Raw genomic sequence first — 12,129 nt, forward strand, 5'->3', positions numbered from 1 at the left:
CCTGGCGGCCGCACGGTGCAGCGCGGGGAGGAGCCGGAGCCGCGCCTCCAGGCCGCCTGCACCCCGCGCGCCCTGGGCCTTCTGTTATGGCGGCGGGGACCCCGCCTTCCCGGGAATCGCATGCCGACCCAACCCCACCCCGACCTGACTTCTGTGGGATTCGGCACCCGAAGACCCCTCTCTCCTGCAACCTGACACCCTAAGACCCAGCTCACGTGTATTGGTTGCTCAAGGCTGGCCTTCTGCCAGGGTCACTGAACGGTGGTCTGGGTCACGGGGTCCTGTGGGCACGGAGTGGGCACGGGGTTCCCGGGAAGACGTGTACGGCATCCCTCCAGGAGCCCAGAGAGGTCCCGGAGGGCGCGCCCCAGCATCACCCAAGGGGAGAGTGGGCCACTGGGAGGACCAGGGTGCTCCTGGGATGATGGGGTGCTGCTCCCCCTTTAGAATGGGCAGGGGGCCTGAGCAGGACCCGCAGGCCTGGTGCCGCCGCAGCTTCGCCCAGGACCTGTCCTGAGATGTGGCAGGAACGCCCACCCCGCGGGCTCAAGCAAAGCCGGTAACTTACTGCCCACTGAAGCAGCTAAAGCCCAGGCCCTCTGCTTTCAGAAACAGCTGGATCTAGGTGCTGTAGGCACAGGAGGAAGACTCCACCTCTCGCAACTCCTAGGGAGGAGCACTTCTCCTCCCTGCAGCCCTGGGTTGATGCCTTTCTCCTGAGGCTGGGGAAACTTAGGCTGGAGAGAGCAAGCACCTGCCTCGACCTCATAGGAGTCTTAGGGCTGGTGTGGGTTGGGTCAACTGGGCAGGAAGGCAGCAGGACTTTGAGTCAAGACCTGAAGGTGTGGGAATGAATGAATGAATGAATGAATGAATGCCATGTGGAAGAGAAGAGAGGCTGGGAGGAGTCCTGGAAGTGGGGAGCCCAGGGAAGGACCAAGGTCCAGCTGAGGTGACCCAGGGTGTTGAATAAGGATCATTCTTGGTTTATGGGGAAGTGACAGGGGCTCCCGGAGTCTGCCACCAGCTGGGCTGCTGGCTGTCCTAGACCCAAGTGGCACACACTGAGGGCCTCGGGGGGTATTCAGCAGAGCTCTAGCTCAGTCATAAGGGTCTCCATATCCTCTCTTGGGGGGCAGCCTCTGCTTAGTCTTTCCTGGCTCTTGAGAGCACACACACACACACACACACACACACACTCTTACTTCAGCAAGTGTGACATTTGCTGCCCCTGTCTCTTCTACTAATAAACTCCACCACTCCCTCCAAAGGAAGTTTTTTTCTGTTCAGTTTTCTGGGGGTGGAGGGAAGAAAAAAGGAGGGAGAAAGAGAGAGAGAGAGAGAGAGAGAACAATAACCCAAAATAGGTTATTTGTCGAAACTTCTGTGTTGAGTCACCTTTGTGCTCTGGAAGCAGCTTATGTCGGACTCAGCATTGATGAAAAGGGCCTGTAATCTTTATGGGTGTCCAGTCTTGGAATCAGGGCCCTAAGTGGAGCCAGGCTCCTCTGAAAGCCTTGGGGAAGATGGGGTTCTGCTGTTTCTTGCAACCTCAGTGAAAACTGACCTGTAAGGCTGACTTACGCTGGAGTCTGTTTGAGGGGTGTGGTGGCCTCTGGTTACTACTTCTTTTTTAAAAATAGTTATTTATTCTCTTTTGTTGCCTTGTTGTTTTATTGTTGTAGTTAATATTGATGTCACTGTTGCTGGATAGGACAGAGAGAAATGGAGAGAGGAAGGGAAGACAGAGAGGAGAGAAAGATAGACACCTGCAGACCTGCTTCACCACTTGGGAAGTGACTCCCCTGCAGGTGGGGAGCCGGGGGCTCAAACCGGGGATCCTTACACTTTATGACACCTGTGCTTAACCCTCTGCACTACCACCCGACTCTCTGCACTACCACCCGACTCCTGGTAATATGATTTTTTAAAAAAACATCCTTTATTAAAAAAAGCAGTAGTGGCAGTAGGGATGGTGATGGTGACAGCAGGGAGGGGTAGGGGTGGCTTTGCGGGGCAGAAAGGACCCACGAAGGGCACACCCCCGGTGGCAGAGGCCAGACTGGCCAGACGTGCCTCCCACCCAGTGTACCCAGTGCGCCCTCTGCCACCTTGCGAGGTGCACCTAGAGGGCTGGGGGGTGGGGGTTGGGGCAGGAAAAGCCAGGCTGGCCGGTGCTCTACCCCGCTGCAGAGCCTCAGTTTCCCAGTCCAGGAAATGGGAGCAGCCAGGCTGGCTATCCGTGGGCTGGGAGACAAGGGCCTTATCTTGGGGAAGGGGTGCCATGGTCCCCCGAAACTGGGCCTGTATGGCTGGAGGGGTGCATCCTGGGGTAGTGGGTGACAGCTCAGATGGGGGAGGGAGGCCTGGTGCTCTGGGGGCCCAGCGTGGGGGGCAGTCTGGGTGGTATTGTGGTGCTTAGGTTTATTTATTTTTATTATCTTTATTTATTGGACAGAGACAGCTAGAAATCAAGAGGGAAGGGGTAGATCGATAGAGATAATGAGACACCTGCAGCCCTGCTTCACCATTTGTGAAGCTTTTCCCCTGAAGGTGGGGACCAAGGGCTTGAACTTGGGTCCCTGCAAATTGTAACGTGTGCACTCAACTGGGCCCCTAGCTCAGGCTTGTCTATCTTTTGTCTGCTGATTTTTCTCATTTTTGTTTCCCAGTTTCTTGTCCCTGCCTCTACCTTTATTATTGTTTTCTTTTGGACTTTCTCTGTTGCTTTTCTGTCATGCTCCTGAACTAGATTTAGTGACTGAATTCATTAAAACAATCTTTTATTTTATTTTTTGCCTCCAGGTTTATTGCTGGGGCTTGGTGCTTGCACTACAAATCCACTGCTCCTGTAGCCAGTTTTTTTGATTTTTTTTTTTTTTGATAGGACAGAGAGAAATTGAAGGGGAAGGGGAAGATAGAGCGGGGGAGAGAAAGACACCTACAGACCTGCTTCACCGCTTGCAAAGTGACCCCCCCCCTGCAGGTGGGGAGCTGGGGGCTTGAGCCAGCATCCCTGTGCCGGTCCTTGCACTTTGTATTATATGCACTTAACTTGGTGCACCACTGCCTGACCCCTTGTCTTGTTTTTTTTATAAGCATTTATAAGCCTTGCCTGGGTCTTGCCACATCTGACACGTAAAGTTTGTTTGTCTTGTTTCCGGTTGTGCACTGTTAGGTCTTTCCTATTTGTCTTTCTGGTTTTTTCACTAATGTGAAGCACTCCTAGTAAATTGTTTTGCCCTGGATGTCTATGATCTTTTCAAATTTCTTGAGAACTCTGTTATGTGGTAATAAAAGAAGATGGGTATTGTTGGCTTTGGGCATTTTTTTGTGACCTGCTACCTAGTTTTCCTTTAAGTTTTATGTATGATCAAAAATGAATTTGCCGGGCAAGGGTAGATAGCATAATGGCTCTGCAAAAAGACTCTCGTGCCTGAGACTCCAAAGTCCCAGTTTCAATCCCCTGCACCACCATAAGCCAGAGCTGAACAGTGCTCTGGGTAAATAATAATAATAATAATAAAAATCTTTAAAAAAATGAATTTGCCGAATGGGTAGAGGTTTTGTTTTGCCTCTAGGAGCTCAGTGCCTGCACTATGAATCTGCTGCTTCTGGTGGCCTTTTCTCATTTTATTGGACAGGACAGAGATAAATTGAGAGGGGAGGGGGAGAAAGAGAGGGAGACAGACACTTGTAGACCTGCTTCACTGCTTGTGAAGTGACCCCCCAGCAGGTGGGGAGCTGGGGGCTTGAACCGGGATCCTTGCACTTCATACTATGCTTAACCTGCTGTGCCACCACCTGGCCCCTTGGGTAGAAGATTCTTTGTGAGCCCAGGTTAAGTAGCTGGCACCCATGCCACTCCTCTAGATCCTTGTTTTTTTTTTTCACCTGTTGGACCTAGCAGTTTCTGAGAGTGATGCTTTCAGGTTTCTGCTACACTTTCTGACTTGTTTCTCCCCATGGTACCATCAATCATTTCCTGCCCTCACACAGACTCTTTGGTAGGTTTCTCTGAAGTTAGATGGACACATTTCCACACCTGGATACTAGCTCTTCTTTACTTATGTTTCTATATTTGACAGAAGTATTCATGGCTGTCTGCTGTATCTTTGTCTCATACATATGCCATATACATGAGTTTTAGCTAAAAATACAGGATGCTTCCAAAAAAATATCATCGAGTATATATGTATTTAAATTTAAGGTGCAGAGCAGATGGGAAGAGAGAAGGTGGAGAAAGAGTTTGAGGATGATACTTATCTGTACTTCAGCACAAAAGTATGTACTAACATAGGTGTGTGTGTGTATGTAACATGGTGCATTTCTGTACCCCTGTACATGAGTGTGGTTATGTCTGTGTATAACATGGCATATGTACGTATACAGAGAATGCACCAGGGGCTTGGGTGATGGCATGCTGGGTTGAAGGCACATGTTAGAATTGAGAGGGGAGGGGTAGAGAGGGAGAAAGAGAGACACATGCAGACCTGCTAAACTACTCATGAAGCTCCATCCCACACACAGGTAGGAGCAGGGGCTTGAATCTGGGTCCCTGAGCATGGTAATGTGTGTGCTTAACCGTGTGCACCACCACCTAGCCCCCTTATATTCTTATTTTAGAGAGAGAGAGGTGCAGACAGACAGAAACACACACACACACACAGACTGAGAGAGGGCACCAGAGCTTCCCCCTGTGACCATGGCATTCTCATGTGATGCTGGGGCTCAAATCCAGACTGTATGTGTGGCAAGACACGCTTCCAACCAGGTGAGCTGCCTTCTCCAAGTACATCATTTTGAGTGTGCTTGAGACTAACTCCATCTAGTGGCATGCTGCTGCTTACATATTGATTTTATAGTGTCTTTAGTACACTGAGTTGCTGTTTAAAAATACTTAAGAAATCCCTTTTGAAGTGGAATGCTCTCCAGGCTTATTAGTGAAACTCTGTATGGGGCTCTGGCCCAGATTCAAATGAAATCAAAACTGGACTGGAGAGACAGCATGATGGTGATGCAAAAAGACTTTCATGCCTGAGGCACTGAAGGCCCCAGGTTCAATCCCCTGCATCGCCATAAGCCCAAGCTGAACAATGCTTAGCAGTGGGAGGTGGTCCTGTGGCTGGAACGATAAGACTCTCAAGCGTGAGGTCCCAGGATCGATTCCTGGCATCACATGTGCCAGGGAGATGCCCTGCACTCATTCACTCCTTAATAAAGAAAAATATAGCAGTCTTTTGCAAGGGCATTCAAGGGGACAAAATTCTGAAAAGTCACACCCAAATGGGTACCTTCTATAGTTCTGAGGCCACCAGAGGGCTATCTGGCAGCAGGCTGCTGACCTCGGGTGCAATTGTGGGCATGTGGCCTTCACAACACACCTGCTGACTCACAGGGAAACCAAATAGGTCTGATGGCTCCTTGTCCTACTTGACACCCTGTGGGTACTGGGACAACTGGTCACCAATATAGTAGCTGCAGGACATCAAAGACGTAGACATGGAAGGAAGCTGGTGCTTACTACCTGCTGCTCCCAAGAAGAAATAAAAGTGGACTGAGAGAGAACCAGTGCATGGGAGCCAGAACTCAGCTGGAAGAACGTAGGCCTTACCACATGAGGCTGTGGGTTCAAGCCCTGGCATGACATGGAAACCTCTAGGGGTGGCAAGGGGGGAAGCTCCCTGGATGGTAGAGCAGTGCTGTGGCGTCTCACTTCTCTAATTAAAACATATTAACAGTTGGGTCCCAGAGGCCCCACTCAGCAGTACTACACGCCAGGCCCTGAATCACACCCCAGCACAGCGTCAGCCCTGTGTGGTCTTGGAACAGGATGTGTGCACAGGTCAGGGGGTGCTGCCCTCCGTGTTCTGATTCTGAGAGGTGCCAGTCCTGACCTGATGGTGGGACAACATATCCTTGGGCTGCCGTTGCCACTGCTGGGCTCAGCCTGAGGGTCCTGTCCAGTCATTTTACGGGGGTTTCCAAGACACTTAGGGGCGTGGCAACCTGAAGCCAGACACCAGGTGGTTTCACAGGCCGGCTGAGGGAACAGTCAGCAAAGGGGATGTAGCTGGGCTTAACTGCAACCTCACAGGACCTGGCCATCTTGACGGATGCCATTTTGATGTGATTGTTAAGCTGAGGTACCTGGAGCTCCTGAGGCTGCAGTGGTTAGCGCAGGAGCCTTGCTTGGAGGGTGTGCTACTCAGGCTGGATCTGGGTCTGTTTTAAGGGACACTACAGGGCAGAGGTTTTGGGGGTCTTTTCCTCTGAGAGAGAGGGAGAACCCTGAGTGTGACCTAGAGCAGGGTTGGGGTCTTCCTGACTAGGCCTGTGAGGTAGGGAGCCACATGCCTCAGTGTGGAGGGAGGGCGCTCCCTTCAACACAACAGCCTGATGAGGGTGGGGCGCCTTCTGCTGGTAATTACTATTCTAGGTAAGGTGGGAAGGAGCTTGAATGTCTCCCTCTCCATACCTGTGGAATCAAAATGCACAAATAAAATGAGGCCTAGAGCGCACCTGTTAAAATTCTAAATCCTTACTTTAACAGTTCACTGCTTTGCTGTGTGTGGCTTAGGTTCAAGCTTGACCCCCACCATACTGAAGGAAGCTTTGCTGCTGTCGTTTTTCCCCTTCTCTCTGTTTCTATTATCTCACTCAATCTGGGGGGGGGGGATCCCTACCCCCACCTATAGGTACTATTTTAGGCAATAACTCAGAAGTATTTTAGTACAGTCTAAATTGCAATTGGGAAGGGGATGTGATAGAGAAGTGGAGCCAGTAACAAAGAAACATTCTCCTTTCCTACTTGACTTGAAAAATAAGTTACTCATCTGGAATAATTCTAACCATTTTAAGCAGAGAAAAGAAAGTGACCACCTGGGATCCCATCTGCTTGTATAGTACTAAGCGGTGGCCACCCTATAGATCCCACATCAGAAGTAAAATGAAAGTGGCTTGTCCCCAGATCAAAGCCATGGGCGCTCTAGCACCACTGTGGTTTTAATCAGGGAGGCCTGGTTAATGCATTCTTTTGGCCACATTTGGTAGAAATGTTCTACTTTGCATGCTCTTGAAAGCTGAGCTTCAGGAACCTGGAGAATATTTTCAGTGAGAGACTGGATGGAGGCTTTTTTTCTTTTTAACAGCAAAGCATTTGCTCACATTGATCGAAATGACAACACGCCAACATCTACCTGTGACCAAGTTAATTCTGTAATCAGAGATGGTGATGTAGAAATACAGTCAGTTGTCACCTAGAAACACACAGAACTGGACATGATATACACTTCTCTTTTAAAATGTATCTGTATTATTTTCACCAATCGAAACACACATGATATATATTTTTTATTACAAAACATTAGGCAATGTTACTTTTGAGATACGCAATCTGAAAGGTCACACCTGGATCTACTGCCAGTATGAAAGACCAGAGGAGTTACATTAGAAACCAACCAGACAAACTCACATATTATGACCAGGACTTACATAGCATCAAGTCTGGATTGGGCCAGAACCCAATCAGCGATTCAGCTCTGTGCTCTGGGCATCAGTCAGGGGCCCCGCTGAGGCCTCAAGCTTTAGCACTAGGCTCTGGGTCTCAGGTCCCAAAGGGGAGAGCAGAAGCCTCCCACCTCCAACACCACAGGTGCTCAACACCCTGCAGCCTGTGGTTCCAGACTGTTCTCGCACCTGGGGAGACCCTGTCTGCTCTTGCAATGGAGACCCCCAGAACAGGGGAGGCAGCCATTTCCTTTTGTGATTGAGAAATTAAGCCAACGAACATAAAACGAACCTAGCCCCAAAGTCCAGGCTCACTGGAGAGTGCCTGGATTATAAAAATAGGTGTCTAAAATAGGTACTTCCAGGGTTGTGTACAATATAAATTACAAAAATAACATAGAAAAGGTGAGAAAGTTAAGCACATGGTTGGGTTCTCTGTCCGACATCAGCACTCACCCACAAGAGCAGTCTGCAACCCCTGCACCATGCCAGGACCCAGGAGGGTGACCCTCAAGCAGGGTGAGGTATTCACACAGTTGTCTGCAGCCCTGTGGCCTGTCTCAGGTGCACTTGCTGCTAGCTGAAGGAAGCAGGGGGGTGGAGGTGCTGGGGGTCTGGGGGTAAAGCTAGCCACACTGTCACAGGCTCCCCTGTGAAGCAGAGGAAAGAGTGGCAGAAGACCCAGCATGCACTGGGGCTGCACTTACACAAGCCTAGGGCAGACAATACACTTGACAAGACTCTCCCCTTGCTCCTTTGTCCTCTTTAAAGAGAGACGTAGTTTTTTTCACAGAATGTGTATTAGAGAGAAGGCCATTTTATGGTGTTTATATGTGTATAGTGACATATTTTGTCACTATACCATCAGCCCCCCCCCCCCACTTCCTACCAACCCAAAAGACCCCAGGCCAGATTAGGTGTTTCTGTCTCAGTCCAAGTTCACATTCTCATCTTGTATGTGAATGTGTCTAAACCTTGCAATCTCTAACTCTATCATTTCAATGTTAATTTTCTTTGTTGAGGGGTCCAAGTTTCAAGTGATAAGACCAACCAATCCATACAACTGGTGCAGAGACCAATTTGTTATTTCGGAGAATATTTGTAATAGATTTTTCTTATCAAAGTAAAGTTCCTCCTCAGACACATTGTATAGAATGTTGACCCAATCACATCCAAAGACAACAAAACACAGGATATGGATCTGTAACAGAACAAGCTCCAGGGGAAAAAAGCATTATAAGCACAGGTACCCAGAACATAATTGTCATAACTCCATTTCTGCAGTGACAGACACTTCAGTACTCAGTATCTTAGTGAATTCGGAATAGTTCCTAAACCAGAAAGTCTGAAAGCATCAATTTCAGGTGAGCAGTTTTAGCCAGGAAATATTCAGTGGTTAATCACTATTCTTTAGGGCATTTCTTCTTCTCTATCTCCTCTCAGGAGAGTCTTGCTAGAACATTCATGGGATTCCCTTAGGAAAAGGAAATGCCTCCCCAAAAGGCCAGACAATAGCAGGCAGGCAGCTGGAGTGGGTCTGCCTCCAACAGCAGACCAGATGTAAATTTATGTAGGTTCTTCCAGAAGAGAAAGAAAACCGAGGGAAATGTTGGGCTGGAAAAGGGAAACACTGCAGATAAACTCAAGTATCTGACCTTGAAAGACAGAAGGTGAGACATGACCCAGTCCATTTCTGGGGAAAGTGAGCACTTAGCAGGTGACTGGAGTCATCTTTGGTGATCATTTTATAGGCAACTCCTCTAACGACAGGTAATGCACTCGGGAATCTATATACCACCATATTATTGAAATGGAGGTTAGGTGATGAAGAAAGAAGGTCAAGTTCAAGGTCACATTTTAAACTAGTAAGTTCAGAAGATCAAGCAAAAAGGGAGGACAGAAAGGACTTTACAGGCACACAGGTTTTAAGCAGCACGAAGCAAAACTGAGAATTTTATCATGCTTAAAAGCTCAAAGTGCAATCATCAAAGACTAAGACAATTTGGAGGAAATGAAGTGTCTTGGTTTTAGCAGTGAAAATTCTCAGCCCAAAACATGACATATTTAAGAAAAGTTATATTTTTATTTATTAAATATTTAGTTATATTCCCTCTGAAATACAAAAGATAGGGTAAATCAGACCATAGAAGAAAGTAAGAATATGATAATATGGTGGAGGCCAGTTAATACACACATATCTCTTATTATTATTTTTTTTTTCTGGACAGACACCAAATTACTGAAGAGTATTAAAAGAGAATTCTAGAAGCAGCACTACCTGGAAGATTATTTGGCATTTAAACACTGTTTTCCAAAGTGCTAGAGGGCACATCCCAGCAAGCATTTGTGGTCACATGCATAGAAATCCAACCGTTACTGAGGATGAGAAATTGTCACCACTATGATCGCACAACTTAAAACAAAACAAAAAAATCATCTATTCTAATTGCTCACCTGAAATGACCTTGAACAAAATCTCTAAAAGTGTGGCTTGCACTTTTTTTCATCAGACATAATCTGCTTAATTTTATAATCTAAGCAGGCAATCCTATGAGAACTGAGTAGGGACAAGGCATCGAGTTTCTTACATGCAGAACGTGGAGTTTTTCTATTTGGTGCCACCAGCTCCCAAGCATTTCGGGCCCATGGAAGCGAGAGTTCTTTCACTGTCGGTAAGTGTGCTACTCCTTGCCTATCATCGACAACCTTCCAAGGGTCCCGTCGAGGTGTCCAGACTGCTGTCTGTGTCTGAGGCCAGCGTCTGCTCAGTGGACATGGATGAAATGTCATTGATAGATGACGACTGAGAAGGAGTGGCGTTGCTACTTACTGCTGCATCTGTGCTAAGAAAACCAAATATAATAAAACCTGAGGCACGGCATTGCTGCAAAGCCAGGCCATTTCCTGGCTCTGTTCTTCTACTGCTTCCTATCCTATTAGTGGAAAGGAGAAGTTAGTCAATTGTATAGTCCGAATGTTTCTTGAGCGTTTCTTTTACCCTTCAATCACAAAGGGTCCGATGTTCCCCCCTGCACTGTCCTCCTGCTCTTCCCAGTGGTTACATCTCATGTAAATCCACCTGTAAACTACTTTTTAAAAATATCTGATTTTAAAACAGCCGTTGCAAGAAAATTGCTAGATTTATGCTAAAACTATCACAAAAGAATATCACAAAAGAGTTGCAAAAGAATTCAAACTGTCCTCAGTCATTTTAGTTATATTCACAAGTTTGTAGTCCAAGGGGGGAAAAGTGTTGAAGAATTCTCTTGCAATAAAAACATCTTCTGAAATGAAGACTATATGATTACAAAAGAAAAAAAAAGGCTGTGTTCATTTTATTTTTTGTTTCTTAAATTCTAAGAACTGACATTTTACACTTTTAAGGCAAATGATACTATCCCATTACCTACAATCTATGTTTTAGTCTGGCTTGAACAAAAAACAAAACACCCAGGCTCTCAGAAGTCAGTGTTTACAGTCTTAAATTCAAGCTAAGATGGCAACAAGCAGCTGAACTTGTGGGGAAAGTATAATCTCAGGAAGCTCAGCACATGTCATGCTGAATGTGAAATTCCAGAAAAGGAAGTAAATTGCACATCTGTGTGGCAAATGTGTGTCTCATGGGAGTGGAGTGAGAAAACAAACACTCGAATGATTTCATTACGTAAACAGCTCAAACCCATAGATGAGGGTTATGTCACAGATGCTACATGGCTGACACTCCTCTATCTTCTACCTCTAGGGTGAGTTAAGCGGGAAAGCGGGAGAATTATCAAAACAACTTTCGAAAATTGAAATCAAGCTTTATTTTACCTCAATTTACATAAAAAATTCTTTTGAGTCCGGTGGTAGCACAGCGGGTTAAGCGCACGTGACGCAAAGTGCAAGGACCGGTGTTAAGGATCCCCACATGCAGGGGAGTTGCTTTACAAGCAGTGAAGCAGGTCTGCAGGTGTTTATCTTTCTTCTTCCCTATCTGTATTCCCCTCCTCTCTCCATTTTCTCTCTGTCCTATCCAACAACAACAGCATCAATAACAACAACAATAAAAATAAAATAAAGAAAAAACATTTCACATTAAAAAAAAAATTCTTTTGTAACTGGGTGGGGCCAGAGCAAAGAGGACCACACACAGTTAAAAGGCTTGAAGGCCAAGTTCCTCATCTTTAAATGGAGCTGACAGAAGCTGTTGCAAATGACCCAGGTGGGTTTATGATGCAGTTACTTCAGTGCCAGGCACTTCAGTAAAATGTCAGCTGCCACCATTATGGACAGCCCAAACAGGGGACACTATTTCACATGATGAGTTTTCAAATCCCACACTGGCCAGCTGGCATTTAGCACATTTGCTGCCATTAGTGAGAGTTGAACAAGGGAATGGAAACTACTCAACAATCAAGCCATTGAAGCAACCACTAACCTGAAGGCTGATCTTTTCCAACACCGTTCTTGTTTCTTTCTTCCCAATCCATCACTTCTTTGTAAATTAGCTCTTCAAACAGAAATTCGAGTTAGAATGTTTCATCAGTTTCTCTGCATCTTTAAACCCTGCTTCTAGTCTGTTGGGACCACTGCAAGGACACTGTTATGTGTTATTTTTAGTTATAACCTACAGTTGGA

The 12,129-nt window shown here is 46.7% G+C and overlaps 1 protein-coding gene across 8 annotated transcripts in view; it reads right to left on the reverse strand.

The window, feature by feature from the left end:
- Positions 1 to 7,200: 7,200 nt before the first annotated feature.
- The window catches only part of MAPK9 (mitogen-activated protein kinase 9), a 49,138-nt gene continuing 44,209 nt past the window's right edge, over positions 7,201 to 12,129 (reverse strand). For 4 of the 8 annotated variants that reach the window (XM_060197351.1, XM_060197356.1, XM_060197349.1 and 1 more), the window contains 2 exons: positions 11,930 to 12,001; positions 7,201 to 10,347 (listed from right to left, as the gene is read on the reverse strand). In XM_060197351.1, the coding sequence (XP_060053334.1) occupies positions 10,205 to 10,347; positions 11,930 to 12,001 (215 nt within the window). In that variant the 3' untranslated portion in view covers positions 7,201 to 10,204. Of the gene's footprint in view, positions 10,443 to 11,929; positions 12,002 to 12,129 lie in introns of all 8 variants that reach the window. The other 4 variants (XM_060197353.1, XM_060197354.1, XM_060197352.1 and 1 more) reach the window with 3 other exon arrangements.

This window comes from Erinaceus europaeus, chromosome 9 (assembly GCF_950295315.1).
Source record: "Erinaceus europaeus chromosome 9, mEriEur2.1, whole genome shotgun sequence".
In the NCBI taxonomy this organism is placed as follows: Eukaryota; Metazoa; Chordata; class Mammalia; order Eulipotyphla; family Erinaceidae; genus Erinaceus; species Erinaceus europaeus.